A 25,248-nucleotide genomic window follows, 5' to 3' on the forward strand; every position below is an offset into this window, starting at 1 on the left:
GGAGCGTAGTGCTGTCCCACCCATAAGTAGTATGTATTAAGACTTCCCAAATTTCTCCTGCTGAGAAGTCTGCATAGAGCCTGTTGAGAAGTAAGATTGCCATGAAGCAAAGCACATCTGGAGCCACAACCCCGCATTGCCCACAGCGATCCCCGCAGATGGTGTGGGGAGACCTCAGCAGACTCCTGCCGCTGTGCCAGCGAAGCAGGTGGAGCTGTGACCCGTGCATGGCCAAGGGCTGAGCAGCCCCTGCAGTGAGGGACCTCGAAGGGAGGAGATGGGTGGAAAGAGGTGCAAGGATCCTGGCATCAAGCCATGGCTGCTCACTAGTAAAAGTCTGGCAGGTCCCAGGCTAGCACCCTAAATGTCTGGCCGTCCTCTGTAAGAAGCAAACGGTAGATTAGATCCAAAGCCGGTTAAGGTCAGTGAAAGAGTTCTCATAAACTTCAGTGAGATTTGGGTCAGTGCAAAGAATGACTATTGTCAAGAGCAAATACTTTTTTCTAATGGCGTTTGCAATATGAGGAAGCAGAACAACAGAAGTTTTGTTTTTAATTTCCTTTCCTTCCTGACGGCTCAGCCATTACTACACTAGATTAAATCTATTCAGCAGAGGGAAGTGAAGCACTTTCCTAAATGGTTCATACAGATAACTGTTATCAGCACTAGGTTCCCAGCAACTTGCCTGACGTCACCGGTGATTCCCAGGCCTCTCCTTGCTTCAGGAATTTAGGATGGGCTTACCCAGTACTAGGTGCCTGTGAGTCATCCTCCATCACTCCTCATAGTCTCTACCTGAGCAGCAGCCAGGCAAAGGGAGATTTGAAGAGACATCACAAAAGATGTGAGAACTGGTTTTGCTAAAAGTGAGAGTTCTGCTGATGACTTTTGGGAGGACAAGGGGTTGCCCAGACAGTTCTTGGGAAACTGTTGCTTTTCCACCACTCTCTTCTTCCTGCTTTCCTTTGCAGAGGAGCAAACCATACATTATGTTGCTCTTTAATTGTCCTGAGTTTTTCCTCCCAGACTTTTTGAAAAAAACATGAAACAAAGGAGGGGGGAAAAAAACAAAAATTAGAACAGCTAATGTTCCCAGGGAGATGTCAGCTGAGCTGGCAGCCCTGGAGCAGGGGTGATAGGGACTGCAGGGCAATGGGAGGTTTTCCTTAGCACAGAAGTGCCTGAACAGCAGGAATACAAATTTTCGTCCTATGTTTCAGGGATATGGATTCCACTGCAGGTGCTGTGTTTGGGATGGAGGACTACGCTGGGAGGAGAGGGGAATTTGGGGAGCTGTAGGCTGTTGGGGTATTGAGCACCATTCACCACAGACTGCATGAGTCTGTGTCCTCTGACCTTGGAAAATACCTTCTCTAGCTGATGCTCATAGAGAAGACCTTGAAATCCCAGGTGCTGTCAGTATAAGGAAGAACTGGCAAACACTAAGTTAGAGGCATTAAAAGGACTGGAAATGCAGCAGTAGTCCTCTGCTGCTGTCAGGCCAGAGGTGGGAAGGAGGAGTGGGGAGTTCTGCAGAGAAGAGCCTTTCAAATGTCAAGGCTGGCATGGAGGAGGTCCAATAGGGAAGAAACAGAGCTGAACTTTTCTTCCTGATGGCATCATTGCTTAGAAAAGCAGCAAGCTGTCTGTATTGACATAAAATGTCAGTTAGAAATGGAACTCGACTTTTTCTCTTTTAAGGTATGTAGGATGAGAAAGGAATATCCCCAAGACTAAGGTTTAAGCAAGCGGGAGGTGATCCTGGCAGCCTTATCCTCAAACAAATGTGTTACATCTGTGCTGAACTCAGTGCACAGCTTAAAAAAAAATTAAAAAAAAAAAATAAAAAAGGAAGGCAGTGTTACACCAACCTCCAAACTGACAAATGCCAAAATTCACATTTTTCAGGCTCTGAGATTTATCCTGTATGTGTGAATAGCTCATTGTACTCTCGGTCGTATGATCTGTTGAGTTTTTTTCCTAGTGTATTTTAGCATATAAGGAGGATAGGGGTTGCTGGCTGTTACAGAATTAAAGTGATGGAGATAAAAATGTGCAAGAACCTCAGACTGTGCTTGCAGGTGGGGTAGACAGCTTGCCCAAGCAGGGGACAGAGAGATGGAACGGATTTTGTACAGTTGTCTAATGTATCCCTATACTCCTATGTAGGATCAAAACCACCCAGTGTTAAATGAGAAATTGGTCAGCAAACTCAGAGAATTGCAGTCCTGCAGAGAGGGAAAAGTGCCCTGGAAGTGCATTTCCATACTAACCTATTGTTGGCACAATTCCTGGGAAATAACGCAAGGAAATCTGTCTGCCTTTAGCTAAAGTGGCACCACAGATTTGGTAAAACAGGTGTTTGTGTTTAACGGCTGGGAGGAGATGAACACAGCTCACAGGCATGCGACTTAAACCCTTTAAAAAAGTGTACTTGGCTTTTGAGCATATTTCTTTTCTTTCAGAGTTTCTTTGGTGGCTGCTTCCCAAGGTAATTAGCACGGAGAAAATTTGCTTGAAAGGCAGAAATCTCTAGTTCAAGCCCACAGCTATGGCTGGCATATTTGCACCATACAATGTAGGTGGGGAATCAGTGTCTTGTGGGCTTGTGTATCAGGGTGTATATAGCCTGCCCTGGATTTGTACGCTATAGTTAGGTATGTTCTTACACCCGCTACACCCGCTTCTTAAACTGAGTTGGCTTCTTCTCATGTGATAACAAGCAAATTTGGGGGACAAGAATGTGAGCCAGCAGGGTAGGTGGAGCAAGTGACTTGTCCTTACATTTCAGAGATTGCTCAGCAATGGCTTTTTGTGATACACCTGACTGGACAGGGCATGGATTTTGGTGGGTTTTTTTGGTTTTTTCTTTCTTCGTTTGCCTTTTGCAGAAAGTGATGGAAAACTGGACTCTTAAGCTCTCTAGTTTGCCTAACCCAGCCTGAGTCTCTAATCTCTTGCAATGCATTCAAACTACCTGTAAATCCTTTGGAGGAAGAGATGTATCTTTTATGAGCATTAAGCAATGTGTATACCTTCAAGGATGCTGCTTAATATAAATAACCACCATGAACATAAGTATTTTGGCAGAGTAATGGAGACAGCATTGTACAGTGCACGGAGATGTATTAAATCACTACGTGGTACGTGTGTTTTTGTAGGCAGTGTCTGACCAGGATGCTTGCATGGACTGATGCGATTCTGCAGGTTGTTTATATGTAGAGTGTATGTAAATATTAGGAGACAGGGCGTCAGACTGATTGCAGCTTAAGTAGGAAAACACTGCTACAACAATACCACTGCGTTCATAATCCTCCATGAGTGTTCACTGCTTTAGTTAAATATGCAGAGACTAATGGAGATTGCTAGTGGATTAGTCTCATATGACTGGTGCCAGTGTTTGATTAGCATAAGCAAATTTCTTCTCCAGCTTCCCATTAGTAAGGAGAGTAATGCAGCAAGCAGTCCCTCCCACTGCCTGGAAGGGTACTGGGATGCTAAGGAGGAAAACTGTTTAGGATTGGGGAACAGTTTGCTCCCAGTGTCAACTGGTGGGACCAAAGTAATCCCAAGACTTTTGTAGCGGGAGCATCCCTGTAGTTTACCTTGCAGAGCTCCCAGATGGGCTACTTTAATTTTTGGTTTGCTTGCAAATGCAATTTTGAGAGTTGTGGAGCTTTTGTCATTGCGTGATTTGTTTCTCCGCAATCTTGTTGGTGATCCTATTTCAGCAGCTGAGCAAAGCAGTGACTTAAAGGCCAATACAAATAGGGGGCTGGGCTGGGGTTTTGGTTGGTTTTTCTTGGGTTTTCTTTATTTCTGTGCTTATTAGAATGAGGGCACAAGCCAGCTAATGGGTGTGTTTTTGAGCTGTCAGAATTGCACCTAGTCATTATGGAAAATTCAGGGCTGGACGCTGAGCTTGTGCTCCTAATGCAAAAGTCCAATCACTTTTTGTGCTGCTCTGCAAACATTATGTGTGTGTATCAGAATCTCCTGGGACTGTCAGTTGTTGGTATAACATTGATCCTTTCAAATGTAGCCTTGATAGTGCTGGGGACAGGGATTTGCTGATAAAACAAACTTAAGGCTTGGTAATAATTGAAAATGCAGGGTAATTCACCGGGCAAGATACCTGCTTATAGGAATCAGATTTCATCTCAAAGTCAGCAGACATTTCCTTGGAGAAATCCTGAATTCTGATGGAAATCAATATTTAAAGGGACACTGGTAGTCTCGGGAGAAACCTCTATGTAATATATCTTCAAGTCCTAGCAACCTCTTTAGGGATTAACATCTGAATGATAAATATAGGCCAGAACAAAGAACGTGCTGTGAAGAAAGGCCACCTCCATGAGCTCTCTTTGCAGCCCTGCAAGAATCACATTAAAAGTTTGTTATATCTGTAGCGTGGGTGCATTTTTTTCCTGCCTTTTGATAAGTAAGTGAACACCACCCCCCCACCCCCCCCAACCAGCTTTAGATACAGCCATCAAGTCTTATTAAACACAGGTCTAAATAAGTTGTTCTGCAGCATTTCCATACAGTGGTGAGTAGCTCGCATTAAAAAAATAAATCTTCATGAAGCGGGAGCTGATTTTACAGGCTGCAGACAGTGGTTTGGTAAATTGGTGGAAAAGTTTGATAGTAAAAAAGGGCAAGAAGCTGATGGGAGATGTCCAAGGCTGCCTGATTACAAACTAGGTAATAATTTATTTCACTGGCTAAAGGCAGGGCAATCAAATACTGAACCCCTCTATGGGCTTCCCATCACAAGTGGTCCCATGGAAATGGGAGAAGTCAGATTCAGTCCAACACTTCGGCTTTGCAGGTTTGCTGCTTGCTGGAGCTGTTTCACTGGCCAAAAGCAGCTGCAGGTCCAACAGTGAGAAATAGGATGTCTCAGGACAGTGCTGTCGGTTCTTTTTTCCAGGTGTTGTATTGCACACACAAATGCTGGCAATGAGCTGTTAGGTGGAATCAGTGAGAAGAGCTCAGAACCAAAATTCAGATGTTTGTTCTAACACATTTTGTATCCCTGATTACTAAAGCACTGCATAATATTCATGCATCTTGCAACACTTCACAAGGAGGGACTAGCCTTTGTTAAAAGGTGGAAAAATTATGAGATGCAGCAAACAGTCCTCAGGAAGGTCATGATTGAGCAGGGAATTCAGTCTCTCTCTACCTCGGCAGTACCAGGACATCCTTCCCAGTCTTTGGCATCACTGGAGCAACTCTAAATAGATAGCCCCATCTGAGGGCTTTACTCTTTTTGAACTCCTGAAAGCTAAAGTAATAAATAAAATGTGTGCTACTGTACCAAAGGCAGAAAGGCCCCAACCTTTTCCCTCCTCCCCACCTCATCTCATACCAATACAGGACTGGGACTGCTTTGATCCCCATCAGAACAAAGACTAAACATTAAAGTGAATTATCCCAAAGTTGCTCCTCGTTAATCGACAGCTGCAGGCACTTGGAAACATCTGTCAGGATTGTTTGAACATTCCCTTCGCTTCAGTGGTTGCACTGAGGAAGCAGAACAAATCAAAACATGCAGTTGGTCCAACGCCACCTATTCAAGTTTCCTACAGTTGATCGCAGTGGTGCAAATAAGCACGAGTGATAAGGGAGCAAGAGGTGGTGATGGGCAGCTGGTTGTGTAGACAAGGAGTTGAGCAGCAGAAAAAATGATGTCTTTCATTGGTAAATGAGGAAAGCTGTCTCCAGGAAAGCTGGGAAGGAGGGACTGGAGGCTGAGTGTTGTTGCTGGGTTCTGCGGGAATGCAGGCATCCCTGTGCCCGCGTGGGAACAGGATGGCTCGTGGGCACACTGTCTGCTGGGGAAGAGGGGCAGCACTGGATGACTCCAGTGGGTTTTGTCACTGGAAGAAGCCATCTGGCAAGGAAAGAGCCTCCCCCTACCCTTACTGTGTGTTTTTGAGGTTAAGTCAACTGACAGAAATCAGAGGAAACCCGTCTCTGCCCATTGGGTGTGAGTGCCAAAGCTTTTATCCCAAGCCCTTGAGGGCCAGTACCTTGTGTGCAGGAAAATACAGCATCTCCATCCTGTACCAGTATGCCTTTGATTCCTGCAGGCTGTGCTGGGGTGGTGTCTCTTTAAGGGCAGGTTGCAGAGCACACAAATTACGTTATTCCAGTAATCCCTTCGCGCTGGCCTGCCCCATCCTCCACGCAGCAGGAAATGTGGGACAAGCAGGGTTTTGAGATTATCTGGTGCTTTGTAAAGCCAGCTCCCTTTGTGCTTTTAGAAAGAGCTTGCTCCTGCAGCAGGCAGGGGACTGGGATGACTTCTCTGGCAGGATGCTGTCCCATGTCTGCAGCATCATCCCCAGGGCCATGGGAGCACATGTGTGTGCTCTGCCCTCCTCTGCGTGCCCCATACGTTCATTTTGTGATGGTCGCTGAACCACCTGGTCACTGTCATCCTTGACAGAGATCACATTTCACTCCCCAATCCATTCCTACATGGGAATGTAGTTACTTGATGCAAAGACAGTGCTAGCTTTGCAGTGGAGAGTGTTTCCCACATATTCCAAACTGATCAGCTTTTTGCCCACCAAAGCTGTCCCTTGAGATGGTGCAGGGGGGAACAGGCATTGCTTTGTCCATATGCTTAGCTGAAGGTGTGCTGCTCCTTGAGAGCTCAGTGCACAGCCTTGTGCAGTCTAATTTCGTGGAAATGCCAAGGCGGGAGCAGCCTGGGTGAGGAAGGGGACCATAGGCTCAGTAGATACCAGTGACATCTCCATGGATAAATAAAATGTGATCCTTTGCAACACCAGGGTTGCCCATGGTTGGGAAATGCTGTGTAATTCACTGTTGATCGTCCATATTCATCTGCTTCACAGCTAAGACCAGTAAAGATGCTTTGGGCATCCAGGCCCTAGCTTTATGGATCAGTTTGGAAGTGTCGATGCTTTGCTAGAGTTTCAAGGCATGTTGTAGAGGTTATTTAACTCCCAGGTGGTCAAGCACATCAACTGCCTGCAAACCTGTGGAGGAGCAGACTGGAGCAATGCAGTCTGTGCATGTGCACCTTGGACCCAGACCTTCCTAGAAGAGTGACCCAGGTTGCTGTGAAAATAGTAAGCAGTATTTTTCAGAAGGGTCTGGATAACTCAAGCAAACTTTAAATGTGATTGCAAGTCCTTGGAGACAATTCTAATAGTGTTTCCCAGGGCTTTATTGGTAGAGGGTTGCTTTGCAGGGGGGGCTTTGTATCTATCTGAACTTTTCCAAACTGCATCACAAACAAATCTCTTTCCTCTCAGCACCAAATAAATTCTCACTTTGGGAACAGTTGGAGTGTGACTTCTCTTGCTGATGCTGGCTCTTGGGGCTGGCGGCAGGGCTGTTTCAACAGGGGGGCTTTGGGAAGAAGTAAGTGAGCAGGGGCCACGGGGACTGTAATTCAGCTCCATACCCTGCTCCATCGTGCAGCTGGGAACACTGGGGAAATGTTGATGTTTCTTGGTGTAACCTCCCATCCTTTTTTCTCTCCCCCAGCTCTCCAAAGTGAGTGCTTCTCAATCACATCTCAGTCTGCCACTTGGTAAGGTCAGGAAGGTTGGTAACCTGGTAACCTGTGGGATCAGGGTGTGCTTGCACTGGTTACTGGAGTTCAGGAAGGTGTGCTCAAGGTAGGCTTTAAACCGGCTAGCACAAATATGAATAACAGTTCAGTCCTGGCAGCAGGATGCCTGTGCAGAGCTGTGAGATGGGTCTGCAGTGCTAGATGGATACTTGGGTACCAAGCTGAGATGCTTGCCGAACCGCGTGTCTCCAAAAGCTGGGCTTTAAGTTGAACGTTGGACACATGGCACCCAATGCACAGAACAAAGGCATGAAGAACATTGCTGTGTTGGTAACTTGGAAGTGGCACTGACTCTTGGCTGGGATATTTGATGTTTGGACCAGTTTGATATTGAGGCAGGCAAGAACAAAAGCCTTCAACGTCTTTGGGATAAATTCTTGGTTTAGCACCTTGTCCTGTGTTCCCGGGAAGCCAAAGAGCTTGATTCAGATATGTTCCTGCAGTAGGCCTTAACTTGTATCTAAACATTGTGTGGCGTAAGTCACAAATGTGTATCCTGCTGTTATACATTATTGCATAGTCTATTATTGGGCAAGATAAATGGCAGATGCTGTAATGCTTCATATCAGGACTTAGGAGGAATGTGAGATAGGACAAGATGACAGCCGAACATGACTTTTTCATTTTCTCATTTCTCCACATTATAGGGTACTTCTGACATTCCCACTGCTATTCACTAAATCCCCTTGCAAAGTGCATTAATTCCTTTATAAAGGAAAACAAAATCCAGACTCCTGACCATATTGCCTCAGGATTTCATGTAAAGAAGTGAAGCTTGCAGGTAGAAGAGGGCAGATGTAAGAAACACCATATCAGAAGGAGATTGGAAAGTAGAAATGGGGGCGTGATGGGAAATGTCTGTGGCTTCAGTAAGAGGAATGGCTCCTGCTCTGATAGCCCTGCGTGCTGTCCCACCGTGGAAAATGCTGCTTTTCCTCCTCCTGTCTCACCTACTCAGCTCACCTTCGCCTGATGCTTGTGGCAGCTCTCCAACATAAATTACCTTGTGTCTTCAGTCCCTGGTGGGGCTGAGGCTTTGAAGTGAAGTGATGTGGTGTCCTTTAGCTGCCCATGTTTTCTTTCTCAGCCTATGACTGTGTGCTGAACCTGCTCTTATTCCCCAGCGAGCTGTATCTGTGATGCCTCCTCTCTACGCCTTGGTGAGGCTGGCAAGCCTTGCTGTGTCTCCCTCCATGTCGTACTTCCAGCCAGGAGGGTTTCTGCTGGGAGTTACTGTCCCCAGTTAATTTGTTACAGAGATTGAGTTGATGCTTGGCCCGCTTCACACTGCGAAAAACATGAGTTTGCTTGTGTTTCGGGATCCTGTTGCTGCTGGAAAGCAACTTGGATCACCAAGGGACAGCTCTTTATTACTGAGTATTAACATCCTTTATCCCTGTCTTTGCCACTTCATTCTTGTGCATTTTGCATGACTGACTGAGCATCTCTGTGCCACAGTCTTCCACTGATGTAGTGGTACCTGCTGCTGCTCCTTCTTTTGCTTTAATGGAAAACAGCATTATCAGTCCTGGGCCTTACTAGTGATAAAATCCCATCACAAAATGTCAGATCTAATACTCCCCTCTGTTCCAGTTCTTTCCTCAGCCCCTGGAAAATGTCTGTTAGTTGGCGGGACAAAGTAGAATTTGGCAAATTGTTCCATTTGAAAAGATGGGGAGGGAAATACTTCTGATTTCGCAGTCCAGCCTGGTTTGCTGCTTTGGTTTTTTTCTCCCTGCCTTTTTGGAGACAGAGGGAGTGGTGCAAGGGATAGAGTGGGAAAGCTGAACATGATTAGCTGTTTTCAAAATAAAATGTAATTGTGTTTTAAAAGGGCCCAAACCAAAAAAGAAGTATTTGCGAGTTATCAAAAAAAAGTTTGAATTGTCCCAAAACAAGGTAATTTTGTTTTTTAATTCACAGCTCTTGACTTATTTCTAAGAATTGCCATAATTTGGAAGGAATTAAAAAAAATAATTCTAAGATTAAAAAAAACCTTTGAAATTGCATAAAGGAGAAACCTTTCTCATCCTACTTCTCACTGGTCTTTGTAGGGCTAACTACACTGGGGACATGCCCTGCTCCTCCTCGAAATGTTGGATGCAGGACCAAGCATAGGCCCTTTGAAGAGGCTCAGCCAGCCCTGCAGAGCAAGAAGCATTTGTTTCCAGGGCAGTATTGGATGTTTTCCCTTCCTCCTCCCAAGGAGGATTTTTGTTACTGAATGTACTGCTCTGAGCAATAGAAATAAATTTTAAGCTGAGAATGAAAGCAAAGAGGCTGCAGTATCTCATACTGATCGCCAGTTATGTTGCCACCAGTGGGAGTTTTGCAACAGACTGACAGAGCCAGGATTAGACCTGTGATCTGTTCGCTCCTAGTAGTAGTGCCCTCTAGCTCTATCAAATCAGGCTGATGTAAAAGTTAGAGGAAAACATGGGAAAAGACCTGGAAGTGGTGTTAAAGCCATCTGCACGTTTAGCACATCTTTATCCTTAGCAGCAACCCCAGGATTGGGAAAAAGGGTTTTGCTAGACCTTTTCTACTAAGCAGCAGCTTTGTGGTTGCATGACTAGGTGGTTGATGTGGAAAGTGTTTTCCTAATAACGGGGGCAACTAGCAATCGTGCAGAATTTCTCAAAAGAGGAAGGATGTCTTAAGCAAATTCTAACTTGGCTAATTTCCCCTTGAGCCCTCAATTCCACATAGGCGTTCAACCACAGGCACTATCCCAATGCCTAATAGCCTAGTTCTTGTGCCCAGTGGTGTGCTCTGTAGACCCTTGAGCATGGTCCGGCTCTGTACAGGCCCTAGACTATCCATCATGACAATCCCTGCTTTAGGTTTTTCCAAAGCCTGCTTGATTTGTGAGACAAAGTGTAAAATACCATCACTGCAATGATAGGATTTTGTTGGAGTCTCGAAAAAAGTTAACAAAAATGGCATGAGGTGAGCCAGTCTTCTTGATTTTAGGACAAATTAACATGAGGGTTTCTTAAGCTAGCCTAGAGGTGAATAATAATTCAATATCTTATTGTAAGATCTTAGATACCTGTTTCCCTGTTCAGTGGATGCTCTATCCCACATTGCCCTCTAGCGAGGACATTGCAGAGCAAATAATGCCTTCCAGCTTGCAGCTGCCAAGATTATAGAAAAAGTGGTATTTTAATAGCTGAGGCCACGGCTTGTTTCTGAAGTGGTAGTTTGCAATGCAATGTGAATAGTGTGAGGAGGGGCAGCATTCACCTGTCGCAGGTGCCGGTGCATGTACCTGCACTGGCTGCAGCTTTCGTGACATTTGCTTTTTGTTTGAGCTAACTGCCTCTGCAAGCATCTCCCTGCTGCTGATGCATCACTAGCAAGAGGTTCCTGCTCCTTTCTGCTTTGGAATAAAGGGAAAATATTCCCTGGTTTTTTTTGGTGAAGGATAATCTTTTTCCACGTTCTTTATCTTACCCTTTGCTCCATGAAACCCACTTCAGTTCTTTGGCCTTGCCTGTATGCACACTGTCTGGCAACCCTGCCTGTGGTTTGAAGATCATCACGGGACAAACTTCTGTCCCTCTTCAACCCAACACCGGTACATCCAAAGGTGTTGTCTAGAGGGTTAGAACTGGTCCTTGTCCTCCTGCCTGCTTAGCTGTGTGAGCCTGCATCGGTGCCAAATGACAATTTTGATGTGTTCCCAGTTCTCCAATTCTGTCACTTACAGAAAATTATCAACCGGCAACAAGTTTAAAAACAAAAATTTAAAAAAAGGAAGACAAGTGCCTGCTGCCTGTGGAGAGCAGGTCATGCCTGATTCATCTTGTCCTCAAGGTCTTAAACCAGCCCTGCGGTGCCCAGAGCTGCAGAGCTGCCCTATTCTGGGTTGTGGGTGCCCTGGAAGCAGCTGTTTGTTGGCCACACAGTCCTTTTGCTTGCACACACAGGTCCCACCGGGGCAATGGCACAGCAGTTCAGCAGCTCCGTTGGCTCCTTGGTGCCTGTGGGAACCTGTCACAGCCTGGGGTGCTTTGGTGCCCACAGCAACCTCCCCTCAGAGAGGGTCATCCCTGCAGACGTGAACCCTCGGGCAGCTCTGGAGGAGCAGGTTTCTCTGCTGGTGCCCTCTGGGCTGGGGATCCGGGACTGGGAAAGAGAAGTTACTCAGGTCTGCCTGGGTTTTCCTTCCCATTACTCCTCCTAGGGTAGGGAAGTAAGAGCAGAACAATGTGGTGACTCCTGCTGAAATCCAAGGGCTCCTCACCTGAAACATGGGCTGTTTGCCCCAGGCACTGCTTCAACCGGTGGGAGGGCCACTGTGTCCATGCATGCTTGACCGTAATTACGTAGAAATTCATAGTTAGTGTTCAGTCATCAAAGATAAACCAGATCTTTGATTGCCGGCTTGTTCATCAGACTAGTAGTCATGGCTATTCCTGTGCTAGATGTTGTCTGTTTAAACTTTTTGACTAAAAACTCAACAGTTTTAGAACAGTTTGTTCTAAAATCTGCGATTTCCTGCATGCAAACAGCCAAAGGGCGAAATCTGATTGTATGGCAGATGCAAGGGTGAAGACAGCACCCTGCCATCAGCGCGATCCTCCCAGGGGCTGTAGGAGACCTCCAGTAACACGATCGTGTTTGGGGAGCTGGGGTGGGCTGTGCTGTCCCCCAGCCTGCGCCACATGGGACTTGTGGGATGAATGACAGACGCTGATGCCATCTAGTGGCCAAAAAATTTGCGATGTGGATATTTTAGAAAATGCCACTGGAAATTTTATAGCCCCAAGTGGGGCAGGCCTTTGGTCTGGGAAGGAGGGAGATGGTGCTGGGAAAAGAAATCCCTTTTCCCTGCTCTCCCGAACTGTCTCTTCCCTCATTTCACATCCCATGAAGTGCTTCTGCAGGTAACTGAGGACTGGGATCTCCCATGGGAGGCTTTATAGATCCCGCGGGGAGCAAGGGACGGGCTTCTTAAGCAGCTCTGTTGATTGAGGAGCAAAAATTCCTCAACTTACTACTGCATTGTGGAACACAAACCCAATGCCCAGGGATAAGGTGACTACAGGAGGGGAGATGGCTTGCTCTACTACTGGTGGGCAGAGGCCCCGGGGACTAATTTAAGCTGGCAGCATGGGCTGCGACACAGTGCCTTGCCGCAGCTTTGAGCTTAGCTGAGACAGGGCAAGGGATGGCAGCTTATGTTGCTGTTCTGACAGCAGTGACTCGTTACTGTGGCTCATACAACCTCACAATTTTTTTCCTCCCACCACCTTTGTTTCTCCCTCTTGCTTCTGTAGGTGATAGCTGTGAAGGCATTAACATGCTGGGTTTCTGTGCCAGTGGCTGGCTGGAGATGCCGTTGCTTTGTACCTAGTTGTTAATCCAGCCAAGTCACGGTGCCACAAACCTGGAGGAATTACTTTGCACTCTGCATTTTAAAGATGAAGGTGAAGTTATTTCTGACCGTACCAGCTTATTCCGCTTGGCTAAGCTGTCCAGCAGGTGTGGTTTGCCTTGCATAGGGCTGGTGGTCTCCTCAGAATATTTTGCAGCTCTGATCATTTCTCCAACTCCTGAGAAATGCACAGAGAGAGAATTTGGAAATGAAAAGTTTCCAGTTAAGGAACTTGAGGGCTGAGATAGCTGTGATGAAGTGCATTATGAATGCACTGAGATGCCAGACAGCACCCCCAGAGAGATTTGGAGAAATGTGGGATGTACCCCACTGCCAAAGGAGTGTGAGCAAAGCACCCAGACACGAATAAGCTCCTTCATGGGACATTTCTGAAGTGCAGCGACACCAAAACTGGTGCCAGCGCAGTCCGGCACATCCCTAGCAGGGAGTGCCAAAGAGCTGCCCCCTCACCATGCACATGGGTCCATCAGCCACACTCTGCCCCAGAGTGAATGAGCAGGTGCTGCTTTGCTCCATGCTGCTCAGACCTGCCCATGCTTCCTTCAGAAAGCCATTTACAAGGGTCCTTGGGGACTTTTTGTTTTTCTATCCCAAATATGTTCCTATTGTCTAATTTACAAATATTTTGTGTTATCTTTGCTGCTTCTTTTTCTGGATTATCCTTGTGTCCCCCCTGCCTTTCTGCTCAGGATAATTGAGAGTTGGCCGTGTGCCTGTAGTGTTCCCGTTTCAGGGCCAAAATGGGAGTGAGAATAAATGCTTCTAAATATTGTGTTGAAGCAAATAAGTAATTTACTTACAATAGCTCTTCGCCTGGCATTACACTGGCAATTTCATGCAGGTTTTGCAAGAGGAGTGAGCAGTTGCGAGAGGTTCGAAGAGCCATGCGCCTTGGGGAATATTTGCGTGGGGGTATGATGGGGATAAGGGCTTCACAGATTTGGAAAAGTGTTCCTACTTCTGTAAAGGACTTTATCCAGCAGTCTGTGACAACGCTGCATTTCATAGATTTGCTGGCCCTAAATTCTGAAAAGATACCTGGCTACCAGGAATTTAGCTGGAGGTGGCAAAGGTAAAGACTTCCCTGCGGGGAGAAGACAGGTCTACTTTACCTTGTGCTTTTGAGTAAGACATCTTTTAGAGAAGTCAGCCAACCAAAACACAGTATACGTCCACACTGTCTTCTCAGCTCGAGAGAAAGACTTCAGCATTATCACAGCTCCGTCTATTCTTTTCCCTGAAGAGATATGGAAAAGCAAAAAGCATTTAGGGTGCTCTTTTGCCTGAAGCATTTGACACAGAGACATATCCCTATCTATTTGACGTCAGGAGGGCAATAGCATCTTGCAGGAGACAAGCAGAACAACTTGTTATGAATAACTCGAGCCTAGTACTAATTTTCTCTTTTCTCTCTCCCTGTAGGGATCCTCTTCACAATGCTGGTATTTGGACCGGCCTGTGGATTTATCTTGGGCTCATTCTGTACCAAAATCTATGTGGATGCTGTCTTCATTGACACAAGTAAGGATAACTGGGTTTGGTTTCAAATCAAATATGTTAATGTATCAGCAGGACAAAAATGTTGATGCTTACAAGCTGGAAACTGCTGCTCGTTCCATCTTGAGTGCCTCTTGTATGTATATGTGTCACTTTTAGAGGGGTTTTATGACTGGGATTCAGATGTTTTCAGCTCTGTCCCTATAGATAACAAATTTGTAGTAGCTAAAATTTGTTCCCTCGTATGGGCTTTTCTACTGTGAGATGACTTTCAGCCCAGCTCTTAGAGGACACCTTAAAGTATCATTGTGGCCGGGCACACCAGCTAGCTGTGGACGTAGTCTTGCCAGGGGAGCTGTGTCCAGTGGGCAAGATGAAATCTGGAGAGCTGCCATCCCTGGGACCTGGGAGGACTGTCCAGGCTCTCTGATTGAGGCACACCAGTAAGATCTGTGCCTAGCACCTTATGTGAATGACCTTGTCTGGTTGGACAGATTCAGTCCCACAGGATTATTGCTTTTTCCAAAAGCAGTCCTAATTATTGCCCACCTTGATTCTGCAGTTGGGTTAAAGCAAATTGTCTGCAGCTTCTTTCTGTTCATTAAGAAAAAATCTGCAAATTCTTTTATTGCTACCTGCACTATGTGCTCTTTGCCATTAGAGGGCAATGTGTAATAGGCTGTTCTCTGCTGCTCCCCAAGCCCTTTGGCTATAGACTGCAAACCTGATGCTTCATTCTTTTCCCTCAATTGTTCAGATGCTTTTTCTATGGTTTTCAGCTCCATCTGATCCCACAGGCTCTCAATCTAGTGGAGAGATGTCCCCTCTGAGGGTGCACTCCAGTTCAATGATGTTGCAAATACACCTACACAGGATGTGTTTGGATGGAGTTTAACGTTGCAAGACTCAGAACAGGATTGTGCAAATCTGGAGAAGTACTACTGCCTTTTCTTGGTCTTGCGTGCATATGGCAGCTGAAGAAATCTAAATATTTAATGACTAGGAAAACTGTCTTTTTTTTGGTGGCTGAGACTTTTAGCTGTGGCTTGGTCAAACACCACATGGCCCCATTTCATTCCTTGACTTTAGCAAAGGTATGACAAAGACTCACTTGGTCCTGTAGGCAGAGGAGCTTGTTTGAACCCTGTTACGTATTTGACCATTAAGTATAATTTACTCCAAAATATGAATGTGCAGAAGAAGGTATTTCTTCTCCCAGTAGGTGAAGCTGTGGAACTCCTCACCACAGGGTGTTAAAAGTCTACAAATGGATTCTGAAACAATTGGATGAGTTCATAAAAGAAAAAAATGAACATGACATCAAATCTAGCTTAGAAAGGCCCTGAGCCACAAATCACAAGAATAATATCAGGTATATGTTGACTTTATTCTTCTGGACTTTATGGGCATCTGCAGCTGGTTACCATCAGAGGCAAGATGCTGACCTAGCTAAAAAGTTAATGTGATGTGATCTAGTCATTTTTAACGTAAGACATTGCTCCGTATTTACAGCTTAAAAATCCCCAAACAAATACGGAGCCATGGAAGACAACGGTGGAGTGTTATCACTGAGAAGCCTGGAGGGGCTGTGGCTCAGCGGATCATAGGGAGTGTATGGCACTTTCCAGCTGCAGGTCCAGCTGGCTTTGGCCTTGGTCCATCACTGTCACACGAAGGCTGGGGCACATAAGGCCTCCATCTATTTTTGTATGGGGAAGAGTTTCCACGTTGCAACTGGCTCTGCCTTGCAGCCCCGGGTGGCACAAGAAGACCTAGCTCCAGAGGGTTGAGCCCTGCCCTGCTCCCTGTTTTGGGCAGGAGGTGTGCGACGCCAGGTGCTGTCCTCTGTATGTGACCTATTTTAGGAAGGGGATATGAAGAAGATCTTGGTTTACATGGCTCTTCATGTGGCTGTGTTCCCAAGAACCTGAAAAAAATGTACTTCAGGAAGGAGGAAATAACAAAAGAATCCAATCCCTCCAAAACACTATTTTTCAAACTTTACATATATATTTGAGAGCTACGTGTTATTTTCCCCAAGGAGAAAAGAGTTTCCTTCTGTCTCTGCTTGAGAGACAACTTGATTGCCTCACTTGAGACAGATTTTTCAGAGTGGCAGTAACCAGACAGACATCATGAACAGAGGAGCTTCCTATTCCAGCCATGCAGACCTGGGTCTCCCCTGGGAGTCAGCTCTGGTGCTGGGCACCCTCCACTGGCTTGCCGAGCAGCTGTGGCAGGGAGGCAGCTGTTAGAACCACAGTTTCCTCTCTCCTGCTGTTTATATTTATTCCCCCAAACAGACTCCAGAGCCTTCTTTTTCCTTATCTCTGCTGAGTGATGGCCTACAGGATACTCTTGCCTTTTACTTTGCTTTTCTTCATTTTCTGATAATTTCTCTATGTTTCTGAGCCCATTTGATGCAGTGGGTGGGTTTCTTATCCAGTATTAGGATCGTTTCACTCTCCACACAGTCACAGGTACCCATACAGCCCAAATGCCCATCTCTCCTTTGCTGAAAAGGGCTGTGAATTCAAAGCAGGGAGAGCATTGACCTCCTGGAAAAAAAAGGTAAGCCAGGATGGAGATGCAGTGTCGTTGTCTGTGCTGCTGCTTCTCCATGCAGGTCTTTGTGCCAGTAGGTATGTTGGCTCTGTGTGCACATTTGACACACTGGGACGGTGATGTCCAAAACCTTGGTGCCAGCATGGGGGACCCTGACTGGTATATGGCAGCTTCCTAGAGCCGGCAGAGCCAAAGACACTAGAGAGAAGCTCTGATTACAAGGTGTAGCAGAAGCTGGATGTACCATCTAGATAGACAAGGTGATGGGTTGCTTGTCGGAAGGACCTCTTGGATGTGGAGGTCATTATGCACTGGTGACTTACACAGTATGGGTGTGGGATGCACTGTGGGTCCCCACCTTGTGTCTGGGAGCCCCTCACTAGCCAACAAAACCCCCAACAACTGTCTTCCAGCTACAGGATAATGAACACTGTTGTCTTTCCCTCCCCATGGCCAAGCCGCTGACGTGTGTGTTTACCCTTGCAGGTAAGCTGGACATTACCCCGGATGACCCTCGGTGGATTGGTGCATGGTGGGGAGGCTTCCTGCTGTGTGGTGCCTTACTCTTCTTCTCGTCCCTGCCGATGTTCGGGTTTCCACAGTCCTTGCCACCACGGCCAGAGCACACTGGGGAGAGCGAGCAGGCCATGCTTCCCGAGAGGGACTACGAGAGACCCAAGCCAAGCAACGGGGTCCTGCGGCACACGCTGGACGGGGAGAGCAGCACAACCTGCTTCCAGCAGCTGCGAGGTGAGACAGTGGCTCTTGTCACGTTTTCTGTGAGAGCTGGCAACAGCTTAACAGTTGGTTGGATTTGTAATTGGTCTCTGATTTGGGCTATCTATGTCTACGCCCCAAAATATCCCCCAAAAATCTCAGTGTCCTGAAATTTCAGTCCCTAGCTTCTAATTATCTCTGGCATTGTCCTCATTTTAAAGAGAGACTTTGTTCCACTTTAAAGGTTTGGGTTTTTTTTAAACTACAAAGCTTCAGAAATGCACAATAGTCCTGCAGAGTTGATAAAAAAAAGAAGGGGAACACAGTTGGCAGAGTAATTTGTGAACTGCTCTCCAGTCTACTGTCCTGCTTCTCTCTGCCTCCCAAAATGGAGAGTGAGCCAGCAACGGCAGTTAAAAGAAATTGGGAGCTCCTGGCATCTGAGCTGCAGCTTAGGGCAATCCCAGAAACAAAGCAATGAGTGCTGGGCACCACCACAGCTCTGAAACTAGGATGGGGAAGAGGTAGGTACTAGCCCAGAATAGCAGCAAAGTGGCAGAGCATGGGTTGTAGCAATTTAGAGTAGAAAACCCCACATCGTGTCCTGCAGTGATGGAAATGGACCTGGCTCTAACTAAGGTCAGCTAAGGATCCAGCATTTTGGGGGAGAGTGTGGGCAGATACCCTTTCTGTAGGCTGCACTGGAAAATCCTTCATCTGAGCGGGTGGTTCTGTAGCACTGGTGGTTGCTTCCCACTCTCTGTCACTGTGGCAGAGCGGGTTTCATTACTGCCTAATGCATTTAGATAAATGAGGACAAAATTACTTATTCCCTGTGCAGTTGCCTTAATTGGGAATTGAATGAGGTGTGGGTGGGAAGGAAAAAGAGGCTTTGGGGAAAAAAGTGTTTTCTTAAATATAAAAATGCCTTGAATAGTTGATGTGGTTGTTCACTAGGGAAGGTCAAAGATGTGAAATTTTGACTTGATGAGAAAATTCAAAAGAAAGGTAAAGGAATAAATTGTTTGAAAATTTGTCAGTAAAATTAATTCCTTTATCTTTTTATCCTTGTTGCAAGGATTTTCTCAAGTTTGAGGAATGTGCTTTTCCCATGATACATCCATCTGGATAATTCTGTGGCTTTTGTCATGGACTCATCAGAGCGTCTGCTTCTGGCCACTGAGTGTTTGGAATGGGCACTGGAAATCTTTGCAGGTTTTCATATAGAAAAATGAAAGAATACTGCATGTTCCCGCTGCGTGGAGGGGCAGCAGTTCTGGCCGAGGATGGTGCTGAGCAAGCTAAGTTTCTTGCACACAGGGAGGCCAATGGGGGTGTTCCTAGAGCATCTACTGCTCACCAAAGTAGAGAAATTAAACTGCCACATCCACATGCTTCCAAGTATTGATTATATGAGGAGGCACCACAGTCTTCCATGTTAGTCTTCTCGTTGCAGGTAACCCTATTTTGAATCAGTCAGCATTCCAGAAGTCTCTTCATAGATGGACTTTGAAATACAGTTTACATCACATCAAATCAGACAGGGAATGACCTTTTTAGTTATCCTTTGAGGCTGTCACAGATGACACGGTGTTGGTAGCTGACATCTTTTAAGTCCCTTGCTGCCATTGTCACAGTCAGAATGTGGTCAAGAGTCACGTTTGCTGAAGTGCCCGCCTGGAGGAGATGTTCAGACACGTACTGCAGGGGAAGGCAAACGTGCCTCACTCATTCCTGATGAGCAGTGTTTAAGGTGATGTGTTGAATCTTGCTGTGTATATACCTTATTTTGCCAGCAGCTGAAATATATATATGCATTCTTATGTGGCAGGATCTGGTATCCTTAATCTGTTTGTTGACTGTATAAAGTTTCCTTTGGGGAAAGTTAGACTGTTTAACCTTTTTCCTAGCATAAAAAGGACTGGTAATTATATACAGAGGTTAAAAATATATATGTACATGCATAGTCATGTCTTTTGTCCTTTCATGGGCCATGGAGTTTGCATGTAGTTGTGAGGCTGAACAGCAAAGTATGTACCTGTACGCGGGGTTGTGGGTGGAAATGCTCTTCGGAGTTTGTGTGGCCATAACTCTGACTCCTTTTTAGCAAGTGTTGTCTCTGCAGCTCAGTCCTGGACTGGTGTGTGCTGGACTTAAGTCCATGTCTGCATGGCAGTGCAGGATTGTCCGCCTCTTGTGCACAGTATGGGGAGGAAGAGTTGTTTCTCTGGACTGATTGTGTGAACGCACTGTCTATCAACAGTGCATCCTCGGAGGCTGAACTGGGTCTCCTTTTTGGCTATTGAAGGGGTTTGATTATTTTTTATTTTATTTAATGTTTTTCAAGCGCTGCAGAGACTGCTGCAAGTTGAGTGGATGTGCAGGAGAGGAAGCAGGGTGGTGTCAGTTGGCGGCATGCTCCCAGCTGAGTCGCAGCTGTCAGCTAGCGACATGGCATGGCTAGCACATGGGAGGATGCTCGAGACACTACAACATTTGCTGAAAGAGAGTGAGATGTAGGGCTGGGTGAGATTCTTTTCCTGTCTGTAGCCTTAGCTTGCAGAAAAGCTAGGACTAATATAAAAGCAACCTGCTCAAAGTATTGGAAAGTCTTTTACATCTCTATCAAGGTCTAAACAGGAGGGAAGGCCCAACTTTTGGGAAGCCACGGCATCTCTTCATGCTGGGTATTTTCATGCTGGGAAAAGAAGCATCCTTAAGAGGAGCTTCAGACTTGAAATGAAGACTGCCTTTAAATGGCACAAGGTGAAGAGGCAATCAAAGGCAGCAGAGGCAGCAGGCAGCTGCCACAGCAGCTCTGCCCAGCAGCACTGGCAGGGGCGTGATGGCTCAGGGACAGTCCTGGGAGGTGCTTACCATTGCTCAACTGGCGTGTGAATGCTGCGCTGCTTTACCTGATTGGTATTTCAGTTAAGCAATGCAAATCCATTTGGGAGCACAAGGAAGCGAAGGTTTAATAGCAGGGAGAGGATGGATAAATGCTGCCATTGCTCTTTGCTCTCAGCTGGCAGCCTGGCAAGGTTGTTCCAACCCTGCACTCTCTCTATGGTCTGTGAAAGCACTTCAGGCGTGGGCTGCAGCAGTCCTTGCTGTCCTGGGGGCACAGTTTTGCTTTCCTACCTCTGGTCTGCCTTGGGGACCTCTCTGCTGCTTGGGGGCAGAGATGATGCTCAGCTGTGTCAAGGCACCTGTGCCCTCTGGTCCTGTCTGTCCAGCATCTGCCCTCCCACTTGGTGTTAACATGCTGCCTCTAACCCACCACCTGCTCCAGGACGTGTTTGGAAATATTTTGTTAAAATCATTTTTCATACAGAAATGTCACTTCTACTGAATTGAGCGGTCAGTTCTGATGAAATTTGGTTTCATAATGGTTCCTTGGCTTTATCTTTAACACCTCTGAAACACTCTGCTCTAAATGCGTTTTGTTTTGCAATGATTTAAACCAGAAATTCATTACATTCTGCCTGTCTATCTAGTGAGAGAGATTAAAAACCTAAAAGGATTGAAATTGATATGGAATCCTTCAGGTTTGGAGAGAGAAGCTCATTCACAAGGAATTAAAAGAAAACTCACTGTGGAATTAAATGAATTTCAAAATTGCAAATTCCCTAGATTTAGAAACATTTTGGTTTCTGTCCAGCTTCATTTTCAAGAGCATAGGAGAGCTGGGATGTACAGCTGACAGCTGTCTTGTCTTCTGTTCAGTTCCTTCCTGCTCTGTGTACCAATCTGCTGAATACCTAGAGGGAGCTGCTCTGAATCCTGGATGTCTCTCCCCAAAAGTGCTCTCTAGGAGCAGACAAGTAACGCTGGGCCAGAAGCTCCCAGCTGTGCAGGGGTGTCCTGGGCCATGGAGAGGCTGTAGTCCTCAGTGGGAGTTCATAGGACTGAGTGGGAGTAACAGCTACCACAAGTAGTTTTAAATTCACAGCTCTAACAAGTGATAGTGACAACTTTTTGGAGAGGGCTCCATCTGTACCTTCATAGACATAGTGGTGAGTCTTTGGCCTGGATCCAGACCAGTACCACGACCTTAATGCCTTTTTGGATTTGGGTCTTGGCTCCCTACCAACATCTAAAAGGCTTGCTGAGAAATCCTAATCATAGGTAAGGAGGAGGCAGCTGATCATAAAAGGCCCCACATCAGGTCCTGTCAGTCTCCAAGTTTCCTTTGGCTTGGATTTCATGAGGATGTGGCCTTTGTTGGCAGGTTCTTCTTGACTGTTTTGAAGCTGGCATCCTTGTTATCAGAAGCTTTGATTAATTCAGAAAGACCTTCAGCCTGCACGCTTCAGGGCAGAAGCTGAGCAGCAGCTGAGGTCAGGCAAAGTATGTCTGTCTCCAAAAAGATACTGTGCCTTGCCATGACCTACATGACGCGGATGAGGGAGGTTTACGTCCCCCTCTGAAATCAAGCAAAGGCAGTTGCTGGAGGCAAGGTGATAAACTAGAAGGACCTGCTTTCCTTCCATGAGAATGTTACTGTTGCTTCAAGCTTGTATCTGTCAAGAAGTCTCTGACACGGGTATCACCCTTTTCCTTCATATTCTTTGTGATACTAATTTTGTCAAAGCCACATATAACTTCGGCATATTAAACTCATCTGAGATATCTTAAGTGCCTCTTGCCATACTCCATCGTCTTCTATAGGAGCTGCCTCTTTCCAGGAGGTTTTTTCTTCCAGCTGCCTGCACCATTTTCTTCATCCCTTGTTCCTCAAGCCAGGTGGAGATTTTACCTTTTGTTTTCTATTCAGATTTGAGGCTCGCTGCCTACATTGCTATTAGAAAGTAGTATTTTGGCTCAATGCTACATTTCGCCTTTCCCTCGCCACACTGTCCTACATGGACTGGGCTGTAAACCTCCCTCTAATTTATTACTTTGCTTTCTGTGTACCTCATCTTTACTGCAAATTGAAAACATGTCTCTGTAGGGTGCTCCAACTGGAAAAAGGGGCCTTGGTGATTGTAATGTTCCAAACAATTCATTTCAAGCACCAACGTGATGATTATAGTTTGTCGTTTCTGGAGAGTAGTTAAACCTCATGTAATGAGGTTGCCAATTATCCCTGGTACTCCCTGATGTTTAGTGACAAATCAAAGCTACTTGGTGTACATAAGTGTGTTTGCTTGTCAAGCCTGTGGCCTGTCACCCACAGCTGGCCCCACAGCAGGACATAGGGAGAATGCTTGATGCCTTGGCACGTTTGTTGCTTGCAGTGTTAAAAGGTGGGAAGATGAGGGATTGCCAGGGGTGTTGGAGAGCTTTGGGACATCCTCCTGGGTCCCTGCCAACCTATGGATGATCCTATGACCAACACTGCACATGGATGGTCTGAAGAGTTGAGTTTTAAGTGCTTCAACAGTAAAAAGAGTCTGAGGTTTGTTGTTGTTCTCAGTGTATCTTGCCAGGGCAATGAGAATCACTTTTCTGCTGTCATTTCTGTAGCATGCTGGGTGCATTGGGATAAGGATGTTAAATGAGCTGGTCCTTCTAAGTGTGGGAGGGGGAGTCTTTCTGTGCCATGTCTGATAACAGCTCATGGGTTCTCCAAGTAGATTTCTGAGACTCTTTTGAATCCAGAAGAGCTTTCTCTTTTCCCATTTGGTGAATGGGCTTCAACCTCAGATTTATAGCTCCAAAGTGCTACTACAAAGTGTTCAGTTAACCTTTGGGCCAACAAGGTGCCGGGTAGTGTTTATCATGACTTTTGCTGGGATCGGCTCCAGTAAAGAAGTGCCATGCTTAGCTGTTGTGTTCCCCAGGGTTTTACTGTCCCCCGTCAGACATTTTCCATTCTCCCTTCATACCCAGCACCATATGCCAGGCAGCTGAAAGCACATCACTCTAGTTATTGAGAGACTTTTAAACTTCACTGCTGACTTTTAGTCTTGTTCCCAGAGGTATTTCACCCCAAGAACTGAGACAGATAAGGCAGCAGCAGGTGTCAAATGATTCATCTTAACGGGTGGCAGTAGCAAGATGAAAGGATATTAATTTCTATGGGGAGCCTCCTGTCATTTCCCTTAGAAAATGAAAGGGAACAAGCTAGCCCTGGCTGAGGAGATGGTGGAGGCTGCCAAGCGTTGCCTACGTTGCCTCTGCACTCTTTGCAGCGGTTTTTGTCTTACACCCCCCAGCTGGTACAGAGTCCTGTTGCAGTGCATGGTGGTCAAACATGCAGTGGAGGACAGGATCTGTCCCAGAAAACTCACACCTGGACACACAGGGAGGAGAAGCAATGATGAAGTGATGGGACTCATAGCCCAACACTGCCAGACAAGGCAGTCATGACCACCTCCTCTCTTGTGTGAGATGGTGCAATAACTCTGCAAATTTTTGCTGTCCATCCCCAAGTACGAAGGATGGATTTTGACATTAGTAATGTATGATGGTTGGGTACCAGCCTTGCCAACTTCAGAAATAAATGCCCATGATCTTTAACTCCCTCCTGCAAAAGACAGGCTGCCATTGTTACTGTTTGGTAGATAAAGTTGGAGGTAGATGTATCTTTGCATTTGAATTGACACAAAGCTACATCTCAAGGAATCCATTAATCTGGAACAAACTGAACTCCAGAGGCACAACAGGCATTAATACCTCAAATATGACTTTTCAAGTTCAGCACTGCCAAGTCCACCTTTGCATTTTCCCTCCTTTTCCTGGCAAGAAGGAGAAATTCTGTAGGTGGCCACCAAAGAACTGGAGGAGGCAGCAGGTGGTTTCTGAGATCTATCCATGTCTGAATCCCACCACCCCCATTTGTCCTGCCCAGTATTGTTTTTTCTTTTTTTTTTTTTACCCCACTGTTCTACTGAAAAATACTATGCCTCCCACACCTTCATTATGTTCAGCAGATCCTCAGGAAACAATCATTTTATATGGCACAAAAAAATGTTTGTAATATAAAGAGACCAGAAACTGTGGACTGGCCCCTTCCAAAAAGGTTAGATCAAACCTAATTATAAACACCCCCCACACCTGACACCCCCCAAAAGAACCAAGGGGACCCAAGCAGAGCCTTGACAAAGAGCTGTGCATATACTTGCTGAGGCCCATGCAATTAGATTTCGCACCAGAAAAAGCCCTAAGGGAAAACAGAAGCCAACAACAGAGAAATCTGTCACGTGCCAAACCCTGATACACCATAGGGGATGTGGGGGATGGATTTTCAAAATGCAAATAGGGGTCCATTGAGGCTTCACTACACTTCACCAAGGTAATTTTCAAACTTAATGATTTTCACATTTAATTCAGGGAGAAATTAGTCATCAGGTATTGAGACAAAGGAAGGCTCTCTTCTGTACTGGGATGCTCTTCTCTTCAAGCTGTGTTATCTCAGCAATAATTAAAATGTTCGCTGAAGTAGAAAATGTGCTATCTGATTCATTAGCCAGATTTCCCTTTGTAAGGTAACTCGTGTTTG

At 45.9% G+C, this 25,248-nt stretch overlaps 1 protein-coding gene across 1 annotated transcript in view; it reads left to right on the plus strand.

Moving 5' to 3' along the window:
- The window catches only part of SLCO3A1 (solute carrier organic anion transporter family member 3A1), a 153,405-nt gene that overhangs the window by 103,310 nt on the left and 24,847 nt on the right, over positions 1–25,248 (plus strand). Inside the window, exons 3-4 of the mRNA XM_049812746.1 lie at positions 14,445–14,543; positions 17,571–17,834. Coding sequence (XP_049668703.1) covers positions 14,445–14,543; positions 17,571–17,834 — 363 coding nt within the window. The remainder of the gene's footprint in view (positions 1–14,444; positions 14,544–17,570; positions 17,835–25,248) is intronic.

Source organism: Accipiter gentilis, chromosome 10 (assembly GCF_929443795.1).
Source record: "Accipiter gentilis chromosome 10, bAccGen1.1, whole genome shotgun sequence".
Lineage (NCBI taxonomy): Eukaryota > Metazoa > Chordata > Aves > Accipitriformes > Accipitridae > Astur > Astur gentilis.